At 41.7% G+C, this 27,782-nt stretch overlaps 1 protein-coding gene across 3 annotated transcripts in view; it reads left to right on the top strand.

The window, feature by feature from the left end:
* The window catches only part of LOC130161182 (RNA-binding Raly-like protein), an 89,380-nt gene extending 62,479 nt beyond the window's left edge, over positions 1-26,901 (top strand). For 2 of the 3 annotated variants that reach the window (XM_056364249.1, XM_056364248.1), the window contains exons 3-9: positions 9,378-9,453; positions 10,600-10,647; positions 12,156-12,337; positions 17,166-17,282; positions 18,872-19,041; positions 21,003-21,041; positions 23,246-26,901. In XM_056364249.1, coding sequence (XP_056220224.1) covers positions 9,378-9,453; positions 10,600-10,647; positions 12,156-12,337; positions 17,166-17,282; positions 18,872-19,041; positions 21,003-21,035 — 626 coding nt within the window. In that variant the 3' untranslated portion in view covers positions 21,036-21,041; positions 23,246-26,901. The remainder of the gene's footprint in view (positions 1-9,377; positions 9,454-10,599; positions 10,648-12,155; positions 12,338-17,165; positions 17,283-18,871; positions 19,042-21,002; positions 21,042-23,245) is intronic. The other variant, XM_056364250.1, reaches the window with a different exon arrangement.
* Positions 26,902-27,782: the final 881 nt, after the last annotated feature.

Raw genomic sequence — 27,782 nt, 5'->3', positions numbered from 1 at the left:
CTCCCCACAGAGTCCTCGTCTCTCCCACCAGCAGCTCCACTCGCGTTTAGTAGAGCAAAGGCTGTTTGGACTGTTGCCAGGAGAAGCAGCAATCAATGTGATGTACAGACAAACACACACACACACACACACACACACACACACACACACACACACACACACACAGAGTGACATCTGCGCATGTATACGAGCACCGACGCACAGAGACATCACCAAACACTCACAAGTAAATGACACCTTGTTATCCACGTTCCTGTGTGCAATAAGCTTTTTCGGGGGGGGGGGGTTTGTTGCAAAATGGCAGATGTTTTTTGTTCTTATCGTGAAGAAGAAGAATATTTAGAGCAACAGGCTTTGGTGAATGGCGTGTATTAATATTGGATCTAATGTGCACAGTCGACTGATGTGACTGCGGCGGCGCACCAGAGTCTGAAGAATGGTGAAATTAACGTCTGTCAAATGTCATGGCAGGCACATTGAAATAATTAGAGAAACTGTAACATCTTGCTCTTTCCCTCTTCCAACCACGGAGCTTCTGCTACGCGTCTGCGCAGGCGATGAGTGACACAGGTTCATGTTTTCATGCATATAGCCAGGGCCGCCGGTACGCCTGTCAAAATTTCCCCTCAATCAGTGATTCTCTTTATTTCCTGCTTTAAATTAAATATAAATGTGCAAGTGGGAATTTGGAAGCAGCATGATGTCAGAACAAGTCAAAGATTTCTGTTGTAGGTTCAACACTTTAAGAGCCACAAAAAAATAAAAAAAATAAAGGGGCCCTATTTTTAGCAGAGGAGGAAAGTCGATGGTGATAACCTGATTATCGACGGTTGTCATGGCTGATTCTCAGAGGAGAAACTTGTTCTAAATGCTAAATGTTTTTTTTTTTTTATTTCTTTTGCGACTGGCCGCTCTGTGTTTGTTTTCATGCCCGGCTCCCCGCCACTAAGCTTCCCATGTTCATCCGTCCAGCCGCTCTAATCGCCTGCTTTTTGAAGTGTATCACTGTTGACTCGCGTGAGACAGCTCACTGGGTTTTACAGGTCACACAGAGGGACGTGATCTCAAACCGATGCCATGCCTTTATCTGTGCTGCCGGTGCCTGAAGGGCTCGGAGGATTATATATGAGCTGATCCCCCTTGGAGTTTGGTCCGTGGAGCTGCAGAGAAAGGCAGCGAGGCAGACCGGGCAGACTGGAAGTCACACTCGAGTGTTTACACAGTGAGAGAGAGAGATGCTCCAGTTTTGTGATGGTCTGTCGTTGTCATATATAATAAAATGGCTGTTTAGTGAACTCTGGTCTGAATTTAAGAGTAGAGAAGCAATCCACCGTTCAACACCGGTCTGCTGGAGCTTGTGTCACCTTGAAAGTTGTGAAGGTTCAGGAATGAAGAGCTTGTACTCGTTTGTGCTCTGCAAGTGTAAATCATAATGCACAACATGTAATGTGACTGTATCATGTCACTGTGCCTCTGTCAACACAGTAACAGCTAGTGATTATTCTCATTATCGATTAATTGTTTGACTATAAAATAGTAAAAACCCCAAATTTGCTCATTTTTTGTCCAAAACTAAAAGCATCAAACCCTCATGTTTCAGGAAGTCGGATCCAGCTGTCTAATCTTTTCATGTCGAAGGTATTTTTTTTTTTTTTTAATATCACAAGATTAGTATGAATTGACGTTTCTTGGAAAATGGACCGAGAAATTGTTAGTGGATAAAAGCGGTCTGTTTTTGCGAATCCAGGCAAATTAAATGCCCGAGAAATCAAAGTACTTCATCACACTGATGCAAAAATCACAAAGAAATCTCCATAAAGCAGTTCTGCTCAACCAGGGATTTTAAAAAGGGATAGTTACTTTGGCTCACATGTTTGCTGGGAGGGTGGGGGGGATAAAGTCTGACAGTATACACAGTCTCGTTGTGTCATTCAGCCAGAAGTTAGTCAGAAATTTAAAAAAAACTAAAGTTTGCGGTAACTTGATGCGAAAGAATACGTGTCAGCTAAAATATGTGGATTCAAACAGAAAAATGTATAGATCCGGCTCACCTCACCTTGAACTTTGAGTCATGGTTCTCCTGATGTTTGATCTTCAAAGGTTCATAGAACAACACCTTTGATATGCAGATCGCCCCGTCTCCTCGCCACTCTTTTTTTTTTTTTCCTTTCACCCCTCCCCCGCCCCCCCATGTAATTAGACAACAGCGTTAGCCTGCTGCGACTCATGTTGTTGAGGTCGTCCGTAAACAAGCCGCTTGCAAAGTCCCAGCGCAGATACAGGAAGAGGTGAGCGCTCATTTCACTCTGAAGGGGCCGCAGTGCCTTCAGGCCTTGATTGAGGGCTCCTCAGGTACAGGGAAGTAAGAACAAGGCTAATGTCTGGGAGTGAAGTGAATGAAATGTGAGGTCTGATTCAGCGAGGAGCGGCAAGGCCTTTGTGAAAAATGAAAACCTGTCGGCGCTCGGTAAGAGTCGGCTGTGATGGCATATTTGATTGTAATTCACTCTGAGATTTTGTGGAAATCTGTCAATTAACTTGTCGAGTCTACACCTGCAATATGGCCTTTATCAGTCCGAGGAAATATGTCAGAGGTGGAGAGATGAAAGGTATATCTGGCGTTTTATGAGGCCCGCACCAGCCAGGGTCTCGCCTCCGGGACATGATGTACGGTGTTTAGTATTAGATGCGGCATTTCCTTCATCTCAGACCTTCTGCCTCCCTCGGCAGACCTGTCCTGATTCACAATTCAGCGAGGGGTTCACGTCAAAAAGGCAACCAAGACGAAGCTGGAGTTGGAGATCCATTCCCCTAACACATCCCCTACCTGTCCCTTCTGCACGTCCATCACCTGCATGATTCAGCTCCTTCGCTCTCTCCCCGTCTCTCTGCTCATGTCTCTCCTGCTGAGGAACAATTTGCATGATTAGTTACTTTGTTCAATTAATTAAGACGTCGGGGAGATTGGCGCCCGTCGGAGTTTCTCATTCCATGAGGAGATGATCGGCAGCTCCCTCCGCGTCCATCACCCTCACACACACACACACACACACACACACCCCTGCCTTTGCCTTTTTAATGTTTATCTCATCAAATAGACAGTTGGGTGTTTGGACGAGAATTAAATGAAAGAACACGCTAAGGGAAAAGAAGTGACGAATGTGTTGTAGAGCCATCAGCGCTGGTCTGTCGAGAGGTTCCCTCTGTTTTTGGAAAAAAGAAAAGAGCACATTTCTCATTCCTTGAAGGTCTTCGCCGGTTCGTTGTTTATTGCATTCACCTGGTCGCTGTGCTGCTCGTCTGCGATACGACTGGAAAAGGAGACGCCGCAGCTTTTTTATGTAATCAGGAGGATAAAGGACTTTTTGTGCTTTGATGGTGGCAGGATGTTCTAGGTTAGGAAGACTGCCCTATAAATTAAATATCACAGGTTTGATGCCTTTGGCACGGATCACGATGCTTTAAGTGAAATTTCTTTGAATATCATCAACATAGAAACATGTGGGCTTGGATAATGTAATGATACTAAAATGTTTATGTCATGTCCCTCCATTTTTAACATCAGCTTTGTCTCTGAGAAATCCATGATACACAATATCCATGAGCTTTGCCCACTGTTACTTTACAGAAGAAGTGAGTCAGAGGTGCAAGTCGGAGCTGTAGTGAATTAAGCTTTGATGCAGCAGCTGGGACCAAAACACTGCACCATTGTTGCTGAATTCTTCCAAAAATTGACCCAGAATCTTAAAGGAAATTCATCAGAGCTGCAGATTGTGTCTTCAGCCACGTCGGCAGCATTGCTCTAGTGGAATAGCTCAACACCTACTGGATGAACGTGCAGAGATTCCTGGTTCTCAGTGAGTTTATCCTAACAGCTTTCACGCTGTCTTGACTTTCCCTCCGGCGCCTGCATGAGGCCGGCCCTTGAAATGAAATGTCTCGACAACTATTGGACGGATTGCCATGAAATTTGAATATATTCAAGTGCCCCTGATCATCCCCTGACTTTTTGTCTGGCAGCATCATCAGATCAAAATTTGAAATTTGCTCAACAATTTATTTTTTTTTCATGACCAGGTCTGCAACTAATGACGCCCCCATCAGCCTCAGCTGTATTCCAATTTCAGTGTTAATTGGCAAATGATAGCCTGCCAACATCAACAAATTAAGATGGTAAACATATCAACACACTGTCGTTGTCACTGCTCTTCTGTTAAAGCCCATCGAAGGCTTGGAAGTGCTCCAACTGCCAGTCACCCAACCCTGTCGATGCATAAATAAACAGGATTTATACTCCTGGATCCCTGCAGTATTTTCCAGCTTACCGCACAACTCTAATAGTATCTCAAAATGTTCTAAAAATAGCCAGTTGTTATTCCTAAAATGCACCACTGACTCATTATCGATGTCTCCTCTCAAAAGATATATCAAAGAAATCACCATGATCCACTACAACAGCTAGTAATTGGTATGTATCTAGGAAGCCTCGTGTCCCTAAAGAACAGACTGAATGCCTCCCTGTTTATTTGCAGCCTCTGTGTGAGGGCCCAGACACATTAAAGGTGATAACTGACTCACAACAATTGTTTTGTCAATTACAGCCTGTGTGCTGCACCACAGCAGGCATCCAAACAGGTCATTTGCAGCAGCAAAAAAAAAACCCAAAAAAAGGACTGTGGCTCGGTTGCTATGTTTTCCGTTGCTGAGGAAATTTGACATAGAAGCAAGGTAGTTTGACATGCAAATTACTGCTTTTGGTGCGTTTGCAGCCTTACAGCTGGTGCAATTCAAAATGAGGGCATGAGTCACTTGTGGGGTTTGATTTCTGCTCTAGATGTAAAATGGTACGAAGCCTGTTTTTTGTTTTTTTAGTGAAGAATGCAGTTTGAATCATTGTTTATCTCGATCATGACTGACGATATTTGATTGACGTAGCTTGCCGACTGTTTAGACAATAGCCTGATGCAGAATTAGCCGCTGAAAGCCGAGGGATTGGATTTATCAGCACTCCAGCGGAGTTATGGCGGGTGGCAGCTCCGGCTTGCAGGAGAAATACTTTTTAAAGGCATCTGCCCTCCTGTCCATCTTCCAACACTCTCCCCACACTAATACAAAGAGGTTTTTTGGCTCACCGAGACACAATCTATCCTTCTCTCCCTCTTCCTGACCTTGCGGTGACCCCCGCTACCCATGCCTCATAGCACTCCTCTGAAGCCCGGGGCTATTAGCTGGTTTTCCCTCCTGTGTCTGAGATGGTAGACCGTCTCTTTCAGGAAGAGACACGGAGGCAGAAAGATTAGAGTCTGATTTGTTGTGACTTTAGCAGGTTTTGTTCTTGCCTCAGTAGTTCATTCATATTCCTTCCAGGAATATGAGGGTCTTCCTGTTCCCTCTCCTTATGTTTTTGGGGTCCTGTTGATTTTCACAAGAGTACTTTTTCATCCCAGTGATTCCCCAGCAATATGTTACCATATGGCTCAGTTTACGGCCTTGATTTATTCAAAGCCTCGACTGCCATTGCTCTGCTGTTATTCATCCCTTACTAATGAAAGGAGGGGAGGAATAAGACTTGCAAAGCTTTCATGGGCGGCACAGGTGTCAAATAGAAAAGGCCCCACAGGTGACGCTCTGCAGTGAAATGTCTCATAATGAGCTTCCTCGGCACGCACTGAGACACAGGAGGAAATACGGGATGTGGGGGAGAGTGACGGATGGCGAGGTGGGGTTAGATATCGTCGTGTGTGAGTGCACGCACGAGGGAAGGGGGGGGGGAGATTGAGGGAGGGGAAGAGAGGCGGCTGGAGATAGAGAAAGAGACGTTGAGGGATAGGGTGAGGCCGAGGGCAGAACAGGAAGCATGAGCACGAGCAGTGTGAGGGAGACAGAGATGTAAGGCAACAAATGAGACCAATAAAACACATGGGCAGGTTCCTTCGGGGAGTCACGGATCCTTGTTTTTTTTGACAGAGGAAACACAGGTTTGTCTTCAGTGATTACTTATTCCTCCGTGCCTCAATCTTTCCATCGTAATTTACCTCCAGAACAATTTATTTTCTCCCAATTCCTCAGCCACTAACATTCTTACCTTAAATATTTACTCCTACCTGGGTTGTGTTTGTTTCACTATCTATAGACAGACCAGATAGGCAGCACTGCATTCGCTGTGACAAAGAAAAAATAAAAAAAAAATATATATATATACATAGGAGCTGAAAAAGCTATAAATAATTTTTCAGGACTGCAAAATTCAAAACAGCATCGAGTGTATGTTCACGCAGCTGCAAGGTCGAGCCCCTTTTTGGTGTTTTATTCGCTGCCCAGACAGAGCAGTGCAACAGACCTCAAGAACCTTTTGTAACTTGTTCAGCACCACGGAGAGCTCCAGCTGCATATTGAGCAAGCTCCAACCAATGGGTGCAAGCCGAAGGCAAAACAGAGGAATAACTCACGTACACAAACTAAACGCAGTCTTTAGTGCTGCACACAGACCTTTTTCCCACACAAACACGAGTGAGGATGGTGTGAAAAACAAGCCCATTGTGGAGCGCTCTCCACCGCTGCCTGTAGAATCTCATGTAAAGTAGTGTTCAGAGTTTTGAAGGAGCCATGTACCAAGGCTGCAAACAAACAAACAAAATAAAAATAAATAAATTAAAAAAGGTACTTTAAATTTCTTTATTACTTTCATCTGAGAAAAACATGTTTATGGAGTTTAGATTAGTGCTGAGGCAGTGAATGCCAGCAGGTGCTGTTTTACATATATTCATTGCGGTTAGGCCTTCCTCAGCTAACTGAGTGAAAGAGCAAACACGATGCGTCAGGATTTATGTGGCTCACCCACCTCAACTGAACAATCTGAACTGAGAGAAAAAACAAAATGTGTGTGTTATCCCGACAGCTTCAAAGTGGGCTGAGTCCAGTACATGAACCACAGTAGCACCGTGGCTCAGAGATGAATTGTCCGTTGGGATGTTGCAAGCTAATTAAAAAAGGTTTGGTCCTCCTATCTCTAAGTAAACATTCAGGTTGATGAGCAAAATAATAATTATCCCATCAGTCAGCATCATGGTCAGTCCCGACCTCCTCTCTCAAGACAAACACACACACACACACACACACACTTACACACGCACGCTCATTTGGTCATGCAGCTCTGCGTAAAAAGTCTATGTTTCAGCATGTCTAAGTAGGTAGTACACAAACAGACCAGGGTATAATCCTATTTCTCATGAGAGCAGCCACTGGGAGAAGGAGGCAGGAGTTTGCCAGCAGCTTATTTTTACCCCTGTGCAATTCCACTCCCAGGGATTGGGGCGCTTCCACTTGTTTGGTGTTGAGGGGCGAGGAGGGGGGGGGCATAAATTATTTAAGCAAGTGTGTATTGCTGAAAGGGGCAAAATGATACTGAGACCATGGCTGCATGCAAAAAAAAAAAAAAAAAACAATTTGTCAGAGAGTGCCTTTAAAGTGATCTGTGCACATACGAGGCACTTAGCCGCAGCTCTTATTCAGAGCGACTTTGCGACACCGAGGAGGTTTGGCTTCGTTCTCTCAGGGGCACCTTGTTGATTGGTGCATTGTTCTCGGTCTTAAACTTTTTTATCCTGCTGGTTATTAAACGGCCTTTCTGCAGATGCTTAGATCATGCAGAAGGTTGTGATTCAAAGATATAAAAATAAAAAAAGCAGATGATGGGATTTTAGTGCTTTTGGTCAGACTATGCAAAAATGTTCTTAATGTCTGCGTCCATAAAGTTCCTGGACTGTTTTTCCTCGGCGCTTGAGTGTTTTATTTTGGACCGGGTGCATATTTTTGACCCCCTGGCTCCTCTCCCAGCAGCCACTCAGACTGTGCACAAAATACAAGGACCTTGCAACAACCTTGGCAATGCACAGATAGCAATTTTGAAAAAGTCTGCATCACTGGCTCGATCACAAAACTGTACACCTGATGGTAACATTTTTCTCTTTTTTTGCTTTTTAACATGAAAAAACAGCTGGCTGTAAATCAGAGCTCCTCTAACATCCAGTTTTTGTTGGAGTTTCTTTATTATTCTTATTCCTTTTTCATTGTTTTTATATTTTCAAGGATTTTCTCCTGCCTCGCAACAAGAAATTAATTCTGTAATCTTTCCTGTGCACAATAACAAGGTCTCCTGTCTTGCCTGAGAAAAATTGGCTCCTTGCAATGCACCTTAGTGAATGTGTCCCACAGTATTTTACTGTAGCTTTGAGTATTGCGCATTTAAAAAGGGTTGCATGAAAAACATAGAGTTCAGTTCTGCTGAGCAAATAGCACAGAACTTCCGTCGCTTTTTCACTCTCTTTATGAAATAGTGCTTTCATGCTGCCTTGTGTTCAGGCAGCGCTTTGAGCTGTACGCTGAACCATCACTAGCATCATGAGCCGTTGCGCCGTGCGAGGATTTCTGAAGAGGGGGACTTTGTTTTGCTGTCAATGACACAGTTCTTGGGATTTGAATGATTGGAGGTTACACAGCGGTGTGGAAAACATTGGTGCTGATATGCATTGAATGAAATCCTCTAACACACCTCATATGGGTGAAGTTCAGTACAGAATATTTAAGAATCAATAGAAATTCTTACATTTAATCTCACACAAAAGTGTTTAATGAATATGTTTTCTGATTTTTAAGTATGAATTACTGCATATAACAGAGCTGTTGTACTTGTAGCACATGATTAAGGATATTTTCATGTGGGTAAAGTGTGTTATGAAACATTCATCAACAAAGACATGTTGAACTTGAGGTTCAATCTCATATAATGTATAAATCTAACAAGGGAATACTTCACATTTCATAGATGGTCATAACAAGAGTGTTTTGTATTGTAGGGAATTAACTGAATACTTTTTGTGAATGTTAACCACAAGTGGATACTTGATGTTATGACCTTTTTTAAGCTCTTTTCTTTTTGAGATTGAAATAAATAAAATAAAGCAACTAAATTCACGTTGAGTGTTCATATTCAGTAAGATATTCAGACTGGATTCAAGTTTTTGAAATTGCAAAAGTTGAATTAACCTCAGAAGAAAGTTTAAAGAGGAGAATTTAAAACATTAATTCAGATGATTTTAAAAGTAAAAAATAATTCAACACAAAATTCAGTGGTATTTAAAACTTCATCACAATTTACATTTACAATTTGGCATTCGGTTGCTTATAAAACTCAAATGAACACGGCCTCTCTTTGCTTCCATAATATTATTAATATGAGGATTTATAGTTGTTAAAAAAAATTAAAATGAGGTCTTACTTATAATAAGTCTTTTATTTATGAATGATTTACGCAAACACTGTTCGCTGTGGTGCAATAAATGACTGACAAGTGTTTTTCTCTGTGTCTGGTTTTGCAGACATAAACATGGCAGGCGAGCCCAAACCATACAGGCCCAAAGCCGGCTCCAAACGGCCGCTCTCCGCCGTCTACAGGTAAGATGTCTCCTCCTCCTCCTCCTCCTCCTCCTCCTCCTCCTCCTCCTCCTCACCGCACACTGCTTCACACGCAAAAGGTGTGCCGCTCGTCATAAATATTAACTCTCTTTCAAATCCTGCTGCTCCCGCTGATGTAAATGTGGAGTAATATTTAGAATACGAGGATTTCTATTATGTTCTGTCTTTTTTCTTTTTTCTACCCCCCCCCCCCCCTCCTTCCTTTTGAACCTTGAATTTCTAATTGAGTTTTTAAAGCTCTCCACATTCCCCAGCCTTGACTGGAGTTTGTTCCGCACAGGCCTGGAAAGCTCAAAGGAGTTGCTGTTGTTATAAGCATCATTAAGCATGACCCTGATTTTCTGGCCCGTACACATCTGCTGGTCACGAACAGATCAAAGCGGCGCTTGTTTACTGAAGTCTAATGTGACAGAGGGCCAGGCATGTTTTTCTATTCACTGGGACACTTTCCTGTATCGGCTGATAGTTTGTCCATTGGCGAAGTTTATATTACAACCAATTTGCTCCTTTCTGAGTTGTTGGTTTGTTGCACGTCTTATTTTACTAATTTATTAGTTTGTGCATTGTGTTATTATAAAACCTAATTTGCATTTTATAGCTGCGGCTGAAAACAGTCAGGATGTAATATGGTAATTATGGAACAGGAAGAGGAGAGGCAAAAACCAACACTACACTTCTCCAAATTGAAATAGTAATACATTAATCCTAATTAAAATTCCTGTGAGAATAGCAACATTTCAAAACAGCTCCTTCTTGTCTCCTCGTCTCTTTATTTTATTCCTCTCTCTGAATCCTAAATGACTTGCCATCCTGAGCGTGATACTTAACATTGATTTTACTCTCCAGGGCCTGAGACAAGATTTTTCTTTCCTTTCATTCTCTGATTTCTCTCCCGTCTCAAACTTTTTTTTATTTTTTTATTTTCTTTGTTGATCCGTTGTCTTTGCATGCCAGACTTCCTGCTTAACCTGCAGTGAGCTTTTGGGCATAAACAAGGAGGGTTTCCGTTCAAGTCAGAACGGCTGGAACTGATCTGTTTACTTTTGACGGATCCAAAATGGCTCCTCTTATTGCAGCCCTCTCTTTATCTGCGTCTCCATGTCTCTCTGTTTGTCTCTCTCACAGTGGTTATGAATTTGATTACGAGTACTACAGGGATGATTTCTACAGCAGGTATGTATCAGTCATTTTGTTATCAAATTTGGGATTTAACAAGGAAACAACTGACCCTGAGCTAAACCCCCATCCTCCTTAATTACTGCCCGTCAGGCTTTGCATTCCCAGGCGTCACATAATGCCGTTTATGTTGCAGGTTTATCACTTAAAAGTCACTGGCAGATGTTATCAGCTGTAGCTAGCTAGCTAGCTAATTAAGCTAACACCTGTGAGTTGGTTGAAAACACTGTTTCTGGCTTTTAACTGTTTTCAGCTTACTTTACTTTTTCTTTCTTTTTTTAAAAAAGCAAAAATGATAAATAAGGGGTTTTTAAATATGAACCCGACGGCTACAAACATGGTTTTGTGTGAAAAGACAAGCTAATGCTAAAGCTGCATGTCCATGTAGAAGACAGTGAAGTAAAGAAACAGCATTGTCTTATTGCAATACACAGCTAGTTGGTGCTAGTGTTAGTTAGTGAAGTATAATCTAAGTTTATACACACATGTTATATTACACTTGTTTTTTTGGTTAACAAAATGCTTGGTACAGTTGGCGGGTGCTATAGTATGATTAGCCAGACATGCTAACTAATGCGTCTTAGATAAATACAGTTAAATCCAGTCCGTCTTCTTTATGCTTTTGTTGACATGTTTCTGGTTTTGGAAAGGCTTTAAAATTCAGAGTTTCACGCTAACTACCGCCATGTACGGTGCATCAACATCTGGAGAAGTCCAACGCTTGACAGGCCTGCCATGTCTGGTTATGATTACTAAGCTATGATTGGACAAAACCTAATTGGATAAAGGGGTTCAGTGAACGGTCAGTAGATTTTCCTCTTCAGACTTTGACTGACTCTTCCTTATTAAAAGTCTCCCCCCTGTCAGATATGATTCCGTTACTTTCCCACAGAGGCACCTTCAAACAGTCAACTTGTCAAAATGGCTGAACACGCCGAGCAGGCTACTCGAGCACGGCGATGTGAGGGACACTTGTTGTCTCTCTCTCATTCATCTGCCAGTGATCAGAGTGATTATCTGCCGAGGCATTTTCTAAATGTCAAACATTGTTGAGAGCCGTGACAAGACGTCCGCTGTCACAGCTGAAGCTTGACACCTTCATTTGACATTTAGCACCTTCTTCTTTTCATCCTCTTCACTTTAAAAAAAAAAATAAAAAAATGGATAAAAAGGGATGCGTGTTGGGATTATTTTCACGCATGTAACGGCCCAGATAGTTGTACAGAAAGAGGCGTATTGGTAGAGCTGAGCTGTAATGTCTACCTTTTGTTTTATGTATGCTGTTGGAGAGAAAGAACCCAAGAGGAATCCATAGAAAATCCATCTTGAAATACAATACTGGGAACAGATAACAGGCTTTAGAAAGAGGTCATGGTGGAGTAAACAGAAAGAAAAACTTTAGTTCTTATAGATGGACATTTTCTGAATGCTATAAAAAGGACTTTTATTAAAAAGACTGTGAGTTTAAGACGTGAGGTGTAACACAGGTTTTTCTTTTTCTTGAGGCTTTTTGACTACCATGGCAGAGTGGCCCCCCCACCAAGAGCCGTGATCCCCCTCAAACGCTCCAGGGTGCTCGCTCCCTCCTCCCGCCGCGGGAAGACCTCCTTCCCCATCAAGACATCTTCCTCTTCCTCCTCTTCATCATCCAGACCTCCCACATCATCCTCCTCCTCCGGGCTCAAACGTACGTACAATAAGGTGCTTTTTTATTACTCGTCTTGTGGTTTAACCTCGGCTGTAGCCGGATTTTTGTATTTATTTAACTTTTTATTTTTCTGGAAAAAACACAGTCTAATTACGCTAATGGTATTCTGTTCTTTTCACACACACACACACACACAAAAACAAAAAACTGAAGGCTTAATGCAAATCTCAAAACCGTAGCGCTCTGAGAGAAAAGGTGGCGGCGTGATTCAGCTCTGCTACTTAATGCAGTGCCACTGTAAAAAATAAAAAAAGAAGCTATTTAATTCACTCCAGCAGCTCAGAACAAGTCACACTGCAAATGTAGAGCAAAACACTAAAACGCACAAACACAAATATGATCCGAGCAGCACCCCGTTCAGCACACGGCTCTGTTCCCGTCACCCAGGATGCATCTGGATCTCATTTTAGTTCTTCTGATTAACTGGTGATGCATTATAAAAAAAAAAAAAAACATCCTAAATGTAATTAATGTGAGATTGGGGGCATCTCTGTGGAGCTGTGGTCAGCTGTGTTTTCCTAAACGTTAGTTTTCTATCCGTAGCCTGTGTAATTGGCTGCAGTGTTTGTTCATTGTTGTCTGTCTAGGCCGGTGTTATCAGCGCGAGCAGCTTGGTAAGGTCTGTCAGGAGGACACAGTTGCAGTTGGTATTATAGAGAAGGGGGAAAAAATAAAAAAACAAGCCCCATCTCCCATCCTCTTTTTGGACAGAGTCAATGAATTCTCCCTCCTCTGTCTAAGCAGCGCTGCTGTATGTTTGGGAGACTAATTTGCCCCTGCCAGGACCGTGAAAAATCACCGTTTGTATCGACTGTGGCCGAGATAGATTGGACAGCAGAATAAGGTTAGCTTGCCCAGACAGCAGTGTGGGTCAGTGTGGGCAGTTTGAACCACTTGTGCTGTGTATGAGTAATAACTCACTTGAGCGGAAGAAAAAGAAGCAGGCGTCAGATGTGTGGATCACGGGGATGGATTCACGTTAAAAACGCCTCTTTGACACGATATTCACCGTCACTTTACGAAGACGGACTCTAACTTTTGGCCTGTTTGTTGTTTAAAGAAACACTGAGGGTAAAATTTAAATTGTTTCTTCTTCTTCAAAAAAAAAAAAAAAATTTAAGCACAAGGTCCATTTAGTAGCAGCTTTTTTCCAGAGTTCTTGATCATATCGCATGATCTTCATCAGTTTTCTCATGTAGATGTTCAAAATTTGCATTTATTTTCCGAGCACTTTAAGAGTGTCTCCCTCAAGTTGGCTTAAAAGCTGGAATTCAAAACAGACTAAATACACCCAGGGGTGAGATTGTTTTTCTCACTTGCTGAAAGGTTAGGAATGAACTTTGAACCTTTAAAAAGACTTGTCATTTTTTGAAACCCGTTTGATTACAGCCATGGCAAAATAATCTCCTTTCCCGAACCACTTTTCCTCGCCCTCAGTGGGAAACGTCATGAGGTTGAGGAAGGATGTGAAGGAGAAGTCACAATGCTAAAGAATTTGACCAGCTCTCATCACGGCTGCCACTCGGATACTTCCAGGTCGTTTCACTCCGAGAAGAATCTGAGCCGCCGTGGTCTCTTCTGAAAGGTTGCCCCCTTTGGAGTTTACTCCTAAAAAGTCACTATTTGTTCAACTTGAGTTTACAGAAGCAACAGCACAGACACTGTTGAAGCTCGTCCGGGAAACACAAAGGCAGAATTCAGAGGGAGAGAAGGAAAGTTTGAACCAAAAGGGGAATTCATTAACAGCTTGGTTGTGATAGTGTGTGTAGCCCCGCCCTCCTGCACACCTGTCTCCACTCCTGCAATTAAACACACACCAGATAGGGACAAAGAGGGGGGGGGGCATACATTAACTTGATACGTTTTGCAATAACTGGAAGTGTGAGGTAGTTTGCCAAAGGCAGTTTTATCGATCAAATATTTTATTGAATTTACTAATACATAAAAAAGCTGTTTATAATGAGCCATGTACTGAAAGATGAAAAACACTATTTTCCAGATAAAGCATCAAACATGGAAAAAAGTCCCTGAACGTCGTCGTCCCCCCCCCTCCCTAGTGTTAACATCTCCAAGCTGGTTCCAACATCTATTTATAGTCTGAATTACATCAGCATCCCCGGCTCCAAAACTCTTTGTCCGGTTTAATCTTCATACACCAGTGATTCAAGAGATCCTCACTATCCCCAAGACACAAGTTCTGCAGTACACCGTGAAGTCCCAAAATTAGATCCATTTCTCATCCCAGAAATCTTCCCTAATGCTTATTAAATAACAATGGCATTTTTTTTTATTTATATATTTTTTTATTCTCCCCCCTTCTTTTCCTTTAACCCGAGCTATCTGAAAGATGCCGTGTTGATGAAACGATGCTGGATTAGGACGTGGATGTTTTTCTCTCAGCGGCTTATGTGACTGATAGCACAAAAGGAAAAAAGGCCTGGAGGCGGCGATAAATTAGAAACTGTTCCGCACTTTCTTATCATCAAAGGACGACTAGTAAGCTGCCCACAGCGAGCCCAGATAATGTTCGAATTAGGACGTGAGTGCACACGGGGTGCGCATTCATGCGTGTTGGTTTGTACACATGGAGGCAGGTGATACGGAGAGAGATGGGAAGACACTTCAGTGCGTGGAGATATCATTGTACATCCACAGTTTTCTCCTTCCCAGAAAGGTCGATTTTCTGCTTCTCTGTAGCTTCGGGGTTTTGACGGCTTGCTTTCACCACAAACAACGCCAGACTTGTGTTTTGGATATTGCCACACACACGTATTACATATGTATCGCCTTCAGCGCGGCGTTGTAAACCGCTTTTTTCACGCTTTTCTCATAACCACGCATTAATCATCCTGCTGCGTTTTCAAGAAGTAATGCACCGACAAATAGCGTGGAGCACGCGTTGGATCCTACCTGCTGTTCTGTTTTATTTCTGCATGAATTCTGGGGGGAAAGATTAAAACATCCTTTACAGCCGGTTAATATGTCATACGTTCTTATCATGCTCTGACATCTCCTCCAACTGTAGGTGTTTATGTTTTATGCATTAGTTTATCTCATACATAGTAGCACGCCAGACATAGGAGGGGCTCTGCATTGTGATGCGGTGTGGGCGTAAGCATACATCAAACCACACTTAACTTAAAGAGCCGCATGCAGACACGAAACCGGACGAGTGATGTTTTGATTCCGTGCGTTCTCTCCTGCCTCTGATTTTTTTTTTTTTTTTTCCCGCGTGAAGCCTTATAGGAAGTCGTGGGTTTGTTTACCGAGCGCTCATCCATCCCACTTTCCAGCCCTGACAGAATCTGATAGGTGTCAAAGAGAATTTTATGTTCTCTTCTCAACTTCTGGTGTCAGTTCATTTTATTTATTTATTTATTTATTTATTTCCCCCCTCCCTCTCAAAATAATGACACATTTCAGCTGCTGAGGGTAAAGGAATAAGATTATCTTATTACTTTATGGTCTAAATTCTTTAATCTGCTCAGTTCAAGCTGCTAAGGAGCGCACCCTCTTTTCAGCAAACCGTGAGACTGGCGAGATTAAATTAATGGTGACGTCCTTCAGATAAATATATTTTATTTTTTATGTTCAGCAGATGTTATTTGCATATGACATATCAAGGTTAGGACTCAAACTTTGACATGATACGGCTACGCTTCATTTACCCAAAACCCTCGGATATGTATTGTAGAGTGAAAACACGGAGAGCAGAGCGGAGCAGGAAGGGGGAGAGCAATTATTCATGAGGCGGTAAACAGAAGCTGTGGGAGGGCAAATTGTGCCCCCTGTTTCTCATGCGGCACTGTCAGTGAGGCAACGAGCTGCTTTTTAGATATGAAAATGGGAGTCAATACATTGTGAAACTAAACTGGATTTAAAAATGAAGTGATATCAAACAGAGGTGTTGATCATCAAAATTTAATTTAAAAAAAAAAAAAACAGTTTGAAATTGATATTACACATGCCGTTGGTTACTTATATTTTCATTTGCAAAATGACCTTTAGCGAGTTTTGTGCAAAAAAAAAGAAGAAGAAAATAGAAGTACATGGCTATTTCAAATAGTGAATGAGCTGCTATTCATTTGCAATTCAATCCTCTCGGCTCGCACTGATACACAGATGGAGTTTCAGATTTTTTCAATGCTTTTGTATCAGGTTTTAATACTTTCCTTGAAAAGCACTGCTATAATCTATAAGCTATAATAAAAAGGGTGGAAAAATATTAAACCCAATGAAAATGTTCATGTTTTTAACCGTGTGCTTGCCTTGTTGACATGTATATATGATCAGCTGACTTGCAGTTCACGATCGTGCTACCAGTTCATCAGATTTGCTTAAGGAATGTGCACCAGTTGTTCGCCGTCCCAATTTGCAGCTCTCCTCCGTTGGGAACAGTCAAACGTTGAGCAGTGTTTATATAATAATATAATTTTGCTTTATATAAACATCTCATGGCGACTGAAAGATATTGGCACAGCTGAGCAAAACTTGAGCAGCACAGCACACAGTGGTGGGCGTAAAGCCGTGCACTAATCTTCAAATTGAAAGCAGCAGGTCCACAGTTTCAGCTGGGTAACTTTGCAGTCGGCCAGATTGAGATGTTCTTCCCCGAGGAAAGTGTGAGTCAGAGATATGATTTGATATCCAAAACTAAAAACTAAAGAGAGTATTAACAGATGACAGCGTGCAGCCTGTTATAAACTGCATGAAGCGGCGTCGTTAGAGCGAGGATGCAAAATGAACTTGGGGCAAACTGAACTGTATCTTAAACGGAGTCGTCTGCTTGTGTGTTTCTGTGCCTCAGCAGTGAAGACGGACCAGCTTCAGACCATCAAACGGGAGCTGACTCAGATCAAGATGAAGATCGACTCTTTGCTGGGACGCCTGGAGAAGATTGAGAAGCAACAGAGAGTCGAGTCTGGTGAGGGGCAAGCCGAGAGGGGGGAGGGCACACCGAGCGCCGAGGGAGGGAAATTAAGAGCACACACTGGCCATAAGTCTTAGTGACATTGCGGGAGATAAGAGCAGCAGAGCTCTCCGTCATAACAGCAAACAGGTGTCAACGCCGCGCTGACTCAGTTTATACGAGGAGGTCTTTATAAATGCTCCCACAGTCTCCGAGTCGCTGCGAAGGTCAGGAAGACTTTGTGCCGCAAAGTGCATCTTTACAATCTCTCAACAAGCACGTTCGCACTGCTTCATTCAAATTCAAGAGCATTTCCTTTCCTTTAACTCTGGAGGGGAAAAAAAAAGAAATAAAAATGAATTCTAGTTTCCAGGTTTTTGGTAAATAGAAAGTCTAATCTTGTTTGTCTCGGAGATGACACAGAGATTGATGATATCTCTTCCATTCTGCAGGACAATGCCGTAGCCTATGCACGATCATCAGTATTACGTGGTGTCTAAAAATGAAAAACCATACATTAGAAAACATTGGCAGTATATTGTCAAATTTGCCCAATTTGCCTTCAAACTAAGCCTGAAGCTGTTCTCCCTTTTCATGATATCAAATTATAATCAAAACCAGACGATTATTCTGACGTTTCTAATATAAAAAAACAAAAATAATGAGCCATAATGAATGAAATTTAAGGAGGACTCAGACTTGATAGCAGCATGCAGTTAAAATTCAATTTAAGCCCTGACGGTGTTCAGACGAAACACAAAGTGAATTTTAGTGGTGATGCTGCGACTTTGCTGCTTCATCCTCTCATGCATCCCGGGTCTTCATGGATCTGTTTTGTAAAAGAGAGAGAGAGAAAAAAGGTCGATGACGGAGAGTTTCTCATGGAGTTGAACACAACAAAAACACAGACACACTCCTACAAGGCACAGTAGCTTTTAGCTAATGTACAACCGGTACATTTGCATGTTTCGGTCCAGTGGTCAAATTTGCTTGAATCGCGCTGGGAGAGAATTTACTTCGTTTTCTGTCTGAACACACCTCAGTGGTTTCTTCTAAGTGCCGTTTTATCTCCCTCAATTTAGCATCGAGTGGAATTCCAGAGGTATTTAGCCACGCTTAGCATGGAGTGGTAACACCTTGTCTACACCAGTGGCAGCACGGCAGCGATAGTCGCAGTCCCCCACCGGTGTGTCTGCTCTGGCGTCGCCTCATCATGTACTTATTTGGGTTAAATTGAAAGTAAAAAACGAGATGCGTCGGGGTTGTGTTCAGTCTCGTGAAGCGCGACTGAAACTCCAAAAGATCTTGCAGCAGGTGTGGACGGATGCATCAGCCGAAACGGAGGTGCACGTTTTCAGTAAGACATGAAAAATGCATCAGGCGTAGACGGAGTGTGCAGACGGACAGCGGCGGCAGTTGTTGAGGTCAAACTACTTGTGTCCGGTTGAGTGTGAGGAGCGGCACCACGGCCTCCAGGGACCGCAAGTGACCGAGTACTTATGTCTCTCCTGGTAAAAACAGAAAATGGCGGCCAAGTAAAACTTTGCTGCTACCATGACTTCACTCTCCGTGTGTGTGTGTGTGTGTGCTCCTCTCTCGCTCAGAGGCGCAGAGAAAGTACGATGACAACTGCGACTCCCTGCATGAGGAGTCCGTGTCCGAGACGGCAGAAAACTCTGGGGAGGAGGCCGGCGAGGGGGCGCTGGACGTGGAGGCGGGAGAGATGACCGATGGAGGTGAGGACGACTACGACGAGGAGGGCGGCCACCATCTGGTAAGAGAAAACGGTTGACAGGGCTGACGGGGGAGGGAGAGAGCGAGGCGCTCTGGGAGCTCTCGAGCTGGCAGACGGCCTCTGGTTTCTGAAAGTTAATTTTCCAGAATTATTCATGGCCACAGATCTGAGGGAGCGGGGCTTCACTTGAGTGAATGGTGAGGGCGCCCGGACTGACAGTTTCTCCCTGTCGACCCCGGCTCAAACGGTGGAAGCACAGCTCTTACAAGCCCACACACTCACACACTTACACACCTACACACTTAACAGGCTGTACAGTAATTAAAGCAGCGGGACAGACACATAGGAAAAAGGTTGAAGCCCAGACCCGTACGGACTGGTGTGGATCCTACCATGAAGAACAGGAAGGAGGAGGTTGTATTTCACTTTCACAAAGTCATTCTTTGAAATAAAAAAAAAACACACATGCTTTTTTTTTTTTACAAATCCCAAGAGCCCGATGTGACAAATTACTGATTTCATCCGACTGATCATCTAAAACTCAAAAGATGTCGGTGTTAAATGACGACAACCTGGAACCAGCGAATGTCTCACATCTTTACTTAATCACTCAAATTTTTCTGACATTCAATTAAATGATTAATCAACTAATTGTAGGTGATTGGTGTTGTCACATAGCGCTTAGGGTTGTTGATTTGAATAGCTTTTGACCAATGACTTAAAAAGGAGCTATTGCTACGTAGCTAACATTAGCATTAACGACTGTTTACGTAGCCCCCTGCTAAATAATATCTTTGTATTATAGTTTAAAATCACCCACATTTTCTTATCATAATAGAACAACACACTCATACACAGTTTAATGAATGAAAACTGCATTATTTTTGTCGGAATAATGTGTTTGTGATGATTTTCTTGACTAATCGATCAATTGTTTGGTCACAATCACAATGACTGCTTGTTTCGTCTGGCCAGCAGTCCAAAACCTATAGATAGTCATACTATGATTCTCACACACACACACACACACACACACACACACACACAGTATGACCAAGAAAAACAGTAGCTGAGAAGCTGAAACTAATCAATGTATTTCAGCTTGAAAAAAAGTCTTTCTTCAAACAGTTGCACACACACTAAAGCTCATATGAGTTTGTATCCAATCAGCCACAATCAGTTGATCTCAGTCAGCTGTGGCTTTAGACCCAGACACGTATTTCATCATCACTTCTCAAAAATGCATTTTACTGACAGAGGTCCAGACACAGTAGAAATGGGCAAGAAGAAGAAGAAGAAGAGGAGGGAGGAGACTGGGGTCTGATGAAAGCTAAAAATACCACGTTGGCATTGTCTCTCTTTGAACAATGTGCTTTTCTTCCGTTTCTTGCTGCGAGTGCTGTAATATGCATGTCAGTGTAAGAATTTAAACTAAAAGAAACCCTAATTGCCGTCTTCTTTACACTGTTATCTTCATGCTGGGAGCTTTAAAAAACACCCACAAATTATACAGCGGTTAAAACGTATTACCCATATTTTTTCAACAGTATTAATTAAACCATAGAGCCACTCCGTTTTTATTTTACATCTCACAGTTCTTCAAGTTCAGGCGGCGCCATCACGGTAATTATCCTCGGTTTCATCGGGCTTGAGCTCTGCACTGTGGCCGCGCTTTTGACCGGGCTTTCTCTATTATGCTATATTTATTATCCATTAACCAGGTGAGCATGGGCACGCCATCCTTGATGAAAGCTTTCTGTCCCTCACTAATCGAAGAGATTATTTTTCACAGACATGGTGGAGGAGATTTATTTGTTCCCTGAAGGTCACATTGATCACCGGCTGTGTTAATGTACCACACAAAGAAATGTTCCACAGGTTGGCGTGGCGGCTTTTGTGTAGGGTAGCGACCTTTTTGAAAAGATTAAACACAATGTGTGCGCTCAGTTCCAAATGCTATCGTTGGTTTCAACATCCTCTCTCTGCTCTCCTTTTTCCAGATAGAGAACCATGTATCGGATATTGACAACTGAGATCAGGTAAGAGCTCAAATCCGAGTGTCCGTTACAGCATCTGCGAGGTTGTTCAACAATACCGCTAAAGGTCCGGGAGGCTCTCACAGCCAGTCCTCATTAAAAGGCCTTACATCTGGTCCTCATTAAAAGCCATAACCACTGAGCTGTGTCTTGAGCATCTCTAAACATTCGTTAATCATCTCATAAGACATAAGCTCCATGACATTTGGAAGCCCAGCTCCACTGAAGGGCAGCTAATGCCGAATTCGACAGAGGGAGCAATAATGGCATTCCAATGGGCCAGAACTGCCCATAAACAACATTCATCTAATTGAATTGTGTGGAGAGGGGGGGGGGGGGTATGACTGGCGAAGGCCTAAGGTAAAGAGTTTCCTGCCTCTCGCCTCTCAGGGTGTGGGTAATGATGCAGCCACATCATCAGTTGGCCCAGCGCCGGCTGGCTTTTCATAGCAGGGGTGCTTGATTTCCTTTTTTGCTGCTGGATTAGTAATGAAAATCTCCGTTCATTAGAGACTGTAAATAGCATGTTCTGGCACCGAATTTTATTTTGCTCCTTTTTTCTTTTTTCTTTTTTTTTTTAAAGCTTTAGTCACAGTCTTTTGAGGTCATTTAATAGTTGGTAAAGACACTTCCGTCTATTTTAATTAAGTGAAATTTAAGGCTGTGTCTGAAATCAGTCTCTGTCAGGGTTGCCACCTTTGAGGAAACTGAAGTTTTATTTTGAGGACACGCCGGTCGGCAGAGATTTGAACCAGATGCTAAGTAATAAGTTAAACATTCGTACTTCTGCTACCAATCAAAAGCATAGACATCACTGTTGTACCCGTTCTTCCATACGTTTACAGACACAATGATTGGATGTAACCAGGAAGAAGTAGAAGCAAACAAATAAGGTTTTATTTGAAATTATGAAATTTTAAATTGGAAGTGCATCTTCACAAAAACCCGGGACAATATCCGGGACAGTCGCTCCAAAAAACAAAGAGGAGAGCAAGCCTGGGAAAACGAGGACAGGTGGCAACCCTGCTCCCTATAGAAGAGACACCAGTTAGCAGTAAATTGAGATTTCTTACACTTCATTTTCATTTTAGTATGCAATTTTCACATCTATAAAATGCATCAGAAGGGAGAGTACTTGCCAGGGATGCTACTTATTTTTATTTTATTTTTTTGAAGGCACTATATAGTGTGTGTGAGTGAATTACACACAGAATTTGGAAAACTAAAATAAAAAATGGTGGATGGTGAATACAGTAGCCTTAGTCTCATTCACTCATTTTAAATTTCTAAGTTAGTGGAAAAGGCACAAGTTGTTAGCCTAATTAGTTCCAGTGCGTAGCTCCCCGTAAACTCTGATCTTTATAAAGAGTTTCTTTGTGTGTGTGTGGATTAATCAAACAACATATAACGTGTTAATGTGTGAGCTTTGGGCAGAGCCAGGCTAGCTGGTTTCCCTCCACTTCCAATCTCTTTTCTAAGCTAAGCTAATCGCCATTAACGTTACCCCCACAGCTCTTGGTAACGTTCTGTTAGCATTAGCTTGCATTTTCAGAAATGTTAGCATGCTAGCCTCCATGTTTTCATGGTTTGTCCGAGCTGTTGCCTTTACTTGTTTAATCTGATTGTTGAGTTAATTGATTGATTTGTGCATTCATCCATCTTCCAGAGTTTTAGAGTCTAATTTTTAATCATCTAAAAAAGTTTAGGTAGCAAAAACGCCCCAAGCTAACACCACACTGTGGTCGTCCAGGCGCCTGCTGTCCCAGTTCTCTCCACCTCTTAAGAAACCACGTTACACTTCAGTTTTCCCATTTCCATATGTCTGCCTTTTTAAAATTCTATCAGTAGCAGATTCACAAAAAAAAAAAAACTCCTCAGCACATACATTTAAAAACCTGAAAATCCCTCTCGAGCTCGTAGAGAATATATGAATGTTTTGCTCGCAGGCCTACCAAGGATAGAAAATCACATGGAGGGGAACCTCAATAAGTCATGACCAGAAGGATTAGAGAAGCAGCTCTGTCTACCAGCAAATATTTCTGCACTTCCCAAGATATTTCTGGGGCCATTCAAAAAAACGGACAAGCTTTAAAACTCGGCTTAATCCTCATCAGATTTACAGCTTTATAAACAGCCACCATGTTTGAGGAGGAGAACACAGTCCTATAATGTGTTTTCATCTGAGTTTTTCTTGTTTATCACTTCAGGGTGAGGAAGCAGACACTTCTGCTTAGAATTCATCATCACCTTCAAGAGACAGAAAAGGATCTCTGAGGGATCAAGACAACCGTTCTGGACTGTAAGTTGTGTTCAAGAGATGATGAATCGCATTTTTAGATGCCCAACTGTGCAGCACAGACCGAATGTGATTTGCTCTCTAAAGAAAATTGTATTCAAGACCCATTTTAATGCATTGGCCTGAGTTGACCCTCATGGATATTCTGTACAACTTCTATTTCATTGCAAGAGGCTGATATTCCTGTTCTTGAAAAAAATAAAAAACAGATGTGAAGGAAATAAAAAGGGACTTATTCAGATTTATTAATTGAGTTATGTTGCGAGAAGCGAACATGACGTTGTTTATCAATTGTTGCTGCTTTTATGAAGTGTGTTTGCGCTGTAATTTCACAAACTGTTTTTTCAATGAATTTCTGTTGTAGCTTAAAAATCTAAATGAATAAACGACAGTCAGAACAACCTGCGAGAAAAATGAATGAAACATCGGTGGCGTCTGGTTCGGATTCGACTCATACATAAGCCAATAGCTGTGAGCATGACTTTATCCTGCTTTATCCATTTATCACACAAATGCCCTGTGGGGCTGTTCCATCATATATTCCAACTCCTGCCAAGTTTCAGAAGCAGAAAAGAGCTTCCTGTGGTCGAGAGCCAACACTGGCACAGGCCTCCTGCCAGGGAGCAGTGCCCTAGCGTCTCAATGTGCTCCTCCCTGCTCAGCCTGTGCATCCCAACATGGACTGCTGCTGTTCAGGAGCCAACGCCTTTTCTCCTTCACCATCTCCCTCCCTCCCTCCCTCCCTCCCCCGCGTTGATTCTGTCTCATGTAGGTGAGGGAGCGAGGCCAGGTTTTTGGAAATGGTGGAAATGTTCTATTTTGAATTATACATCGAGAAGCTTTGATTTTATCCAAGTACGTGTCTCGGTTTGATTACTGAGCATATATCGAATAATTCGCCTCAAAATCAGAGGCAATATAGAGGCAATATAAAAAAAACACACAAAAGTCAATATTACAGTCAAGTACAAACTGATCGGATTAAGCTGAACTGTCCCATCATTTGGTGCCGTTTACCAACATTAATGTCCATGATTTCTGCCAGTGCAGGTTTGTCAGTTGCTCTTGCTGCTAACATGCAACAGTTTCATATGCGACTTGAGGTTCAAGCTGAGCAATCATAATTAGCCTGAAATAAATTGCTACAAAGTGAATTATGTCACCGGTGATTTGGTGTCAGCACGTTCTACTGTTAATTATTCACATCACGTTTGCTCCAATTTTATTTTTCCCCCGCTGCTAACAGGTTAGGAGGTAGTTGTTGGGACCTCCACAGGTGATATAAACCGCTCAGTAGCATCAGTTTGCCTGGTGATGCATGTGAGCCGATGCTATGCTAACAAGCTTTCAGAGACGCAGAAGGTGTTGACCGGGGCTGCTGCAGTTTAACCCCTTGTGTTCAGTTCTTTGTTGGGCTTCGACATTTGCTACTAAAACCAAATAAAAAATATTTAATATGTTTTATTCATTTAGATGGGATCAAACCTGTGTGGCTGTACACTTTTTTGTGATGACAAAGCTTAACTAGTTATAAATAATAAAACACAAAATGAAAACTTAAAACTAAATTTCCTTAATTAGCATTTTCTAAATGAAAATGTGGCTCAGTCATTAGCTAACTTCATGATACATGCGAGTCAGGCCCAACTTTGCATGTAGCTGCAAGTTAAGGTTTAGCTGGATGCGTTAACCAGCAGATAGTCAAACGCTGCAAAGGGACAAGGCAAGTAAATGGGTTTCCATTCAAATGTCAAACCACATTTTGAGAAATTCTGCAAAAGCAAATCCATCCGCCACTGTCATGCGAATATTAGGAAGACTTCTCCAGGCGGGTGCCATTACAGTTATTGCAGAAAAGGAGGGTGCAAGGAGATAAACATCATTAAAAGGAGCACCTGTCAAACTACAAATGGTAAAAGATAAATAAATGAATAAAAAAAAAAACGATGTAGAAAAACATGGTGTTTCAGTTTCCCGTATCAATATAAAAAAAGCAATGCAACGGTCTCTGCACAGATCTGATGTTTTCATCTGCCGCTATTTTCAGTCTCTCCAGCGGAGCGGAAACATCGGCGGACATTTAGGTTACACGCTTCATTTATGTCATGATTTATTTGCTAAATATGTTTCCATTGCACTTTTTTTTTTTTTTTGGCGATATTTTGAGATTTTTATTTTTTTCTTCAAATTTCCTACATTTCCACTATATTTTCCAAAATGCGCATAAAAACATGTGGATGGATGAAACCCACCTAATGTTTAGGCTTGTGACATAATCAGCCTAATTGATGATACTGAGCAGTGGAATATATTAGCTGTGCTGCTTCTTCCTCCTCCTCCTCCTCCGGCTGCTTTTAAAGTGGAAGCGTGAACACAAACAGTCCTCTGTCATTATTTGGAGTAAAGAAGTCCTGGATTTACGTAAATGGTAAAAACAAAAACAAGTCCCTCTTAAACCCGAGTTGCGTCTTGTCAAGCAGATAGTTGTGTTTTGAGGTATCTGCTCCTGAGACTTGTAGCCACCACTTCAGTCAAGGTAAAATAAACTTTATCTTTGGTGCTTGTAGAATAAAAAGAAGCTTTGTTTCTTTTTCAGAAACACACACATTGTTCACGATATTTGATCTTGAGTGGTAGAAAATGGTTCCCATGAAAAACTGGATTAATAACCCAAATAATGAGTTAGTTTTGTAGTCATGTAATCATCCATTGCTTTTAAAAAAACGCCATAAACAAAATCCCATTCTCCGTTTTTTGTGTCGCACAAAAAGCTGTGGGAAATAAAAAAAAAACTATATCACCAGGGGTGAGTAAGAAAAATGTTTTAAATCCTTTTAAACAAGGATTTATTAAAATGGCGAAGGGAAAGTCAGCTCGCACAATTTCATGAACACACCAGTCAACCCTGGCAGTCCTGCCTGAAAAAATACACACAAACACAATTAAAATAACGACTGTCCTGCAGCTCATTCAAAAATAAATGTCTGGTGAATGATGATAATGTGTAATATTTAGCACTATTTTTGTATCAGGAAAAAAAAATGGCTCTGCTACATGTTTATCTTTTTTGCTGGTAGCCTGTTATTAAATGAACAGTATGGTGATGTGTCAAATACTTTGCAAAAACATAAAAAATAAAAAAAAAATCCTCATTGCTTTTAACTGTTGTAATTTATCTGGGTCACTTTAGATCATTTCCGGCTCAACACTCTTAGTTCCCCGTGTAAATAGTCCTTATCATGTTTTATTTCAAACAACAATAGACTTAAAAAGAGAAATTTTATTAAGTTTAAAATAATATACTGACAGTTTGTTGGAATCGTTGTGGGTTTTAAGCAGAATTGTGGGGCTTGTAGAGATGTGTAACTGACAACTGTTGTATAGAAATGTACATTTTTTTGTAAAGATATTTTTATCAAAAGGCATGTTTACTGTAACTTTGTATTTTCAGTTCATGTATAAAAAAAAAAAAAGTATATTCCAACTGTTGTAAGGCTAGAAAACTCATTGTCGTTGTAGATAACTATTTGTGTTCTTATCAGTCAATAATAAAATGTTTGTGTCATATTAACTAGTCACATGTTTCAATGATCAACACTTTATTTTACAAATAAACATGAACTGAAGGACAAAGAAACCTTTTGACTTTATTATTAAAGTGTTACATATAAAATACAGACGTGATAATTACTCACAGATGGTATGTAAATATTTGGTGCATCATTAAGGCGTGCCACTTAAAAATCCATTCTCTCCTTTCATTACCATGCATCTTCCTCCGATGCGAACCGCCAATTTAAATCGTGATCTATACAGTTGATTATGCAGCACGTGTGCCACAGTTGTCATTAAAATGACACTTTAACAAGTGTCTGAATACACGTCAAATTAGCGTCAATCAGCAGAAAACTGGACACCATAACGGCAGCTTGTCATCTTGTGTTTCACTAATGGCACCAGTCACACCGGCTGCCAAGTAAACATCACTGTGTTCCCTCAACTGGGAGCTTGTTCCAAAATACCACATGACAGTTTAGCAGCATGTCGACCAGTGGCAGAACATTTTAACTCTTGAGTGTCTTCGTTTCTGACCTCGAGTCCAGAACCCATTGTAAAGAGATTTAGGTTGTTATCCGTTATGTTGAATTTAACACAAATACTCATGATTAAAGTGCATTTATTTTTTAATCCATCTTAACTGGAACTATACGCTTCCAGTTTGCAGAATTACATAAAAAAATAAATGTATTGACGAGAGCGGGTGGTGGTGATTCTCGCTTGACAAGAGCTTCAGCCATTGTCGCGCTACGTCTTCAGGGCAGATTTGAGGCTACCACTGACTCGCTATCGGAAAATGACGAGACGGGCCGGTGCTAGCTTGTTAGCGTGCTAACTTCAGTAGAAGAAAAGACATGAGATGAGATGAGATGGTAAGTAGACAGCTGTTA

This window comes from Seriola aureovittata, chromosome 20 (assembly GCF_021018895.1).
Source record: "Seriola aureovittata isolate HTS-2021-v1 ecotype China chromosome 20, ASM2101889v1, whole genome shotgun sequence".
Taxonomy (NCBI): Eukaryota; Metazoa; Chordata; class Actinopteri; order Carangiformes; family Carangidae; genus Seriola; species Seriola aureovittata.
The sequence above is the reverse complement of the archived record's forward strand: the minus strand, read 5'-3'. Positions and strand labels throughout refer to the sequence as shown.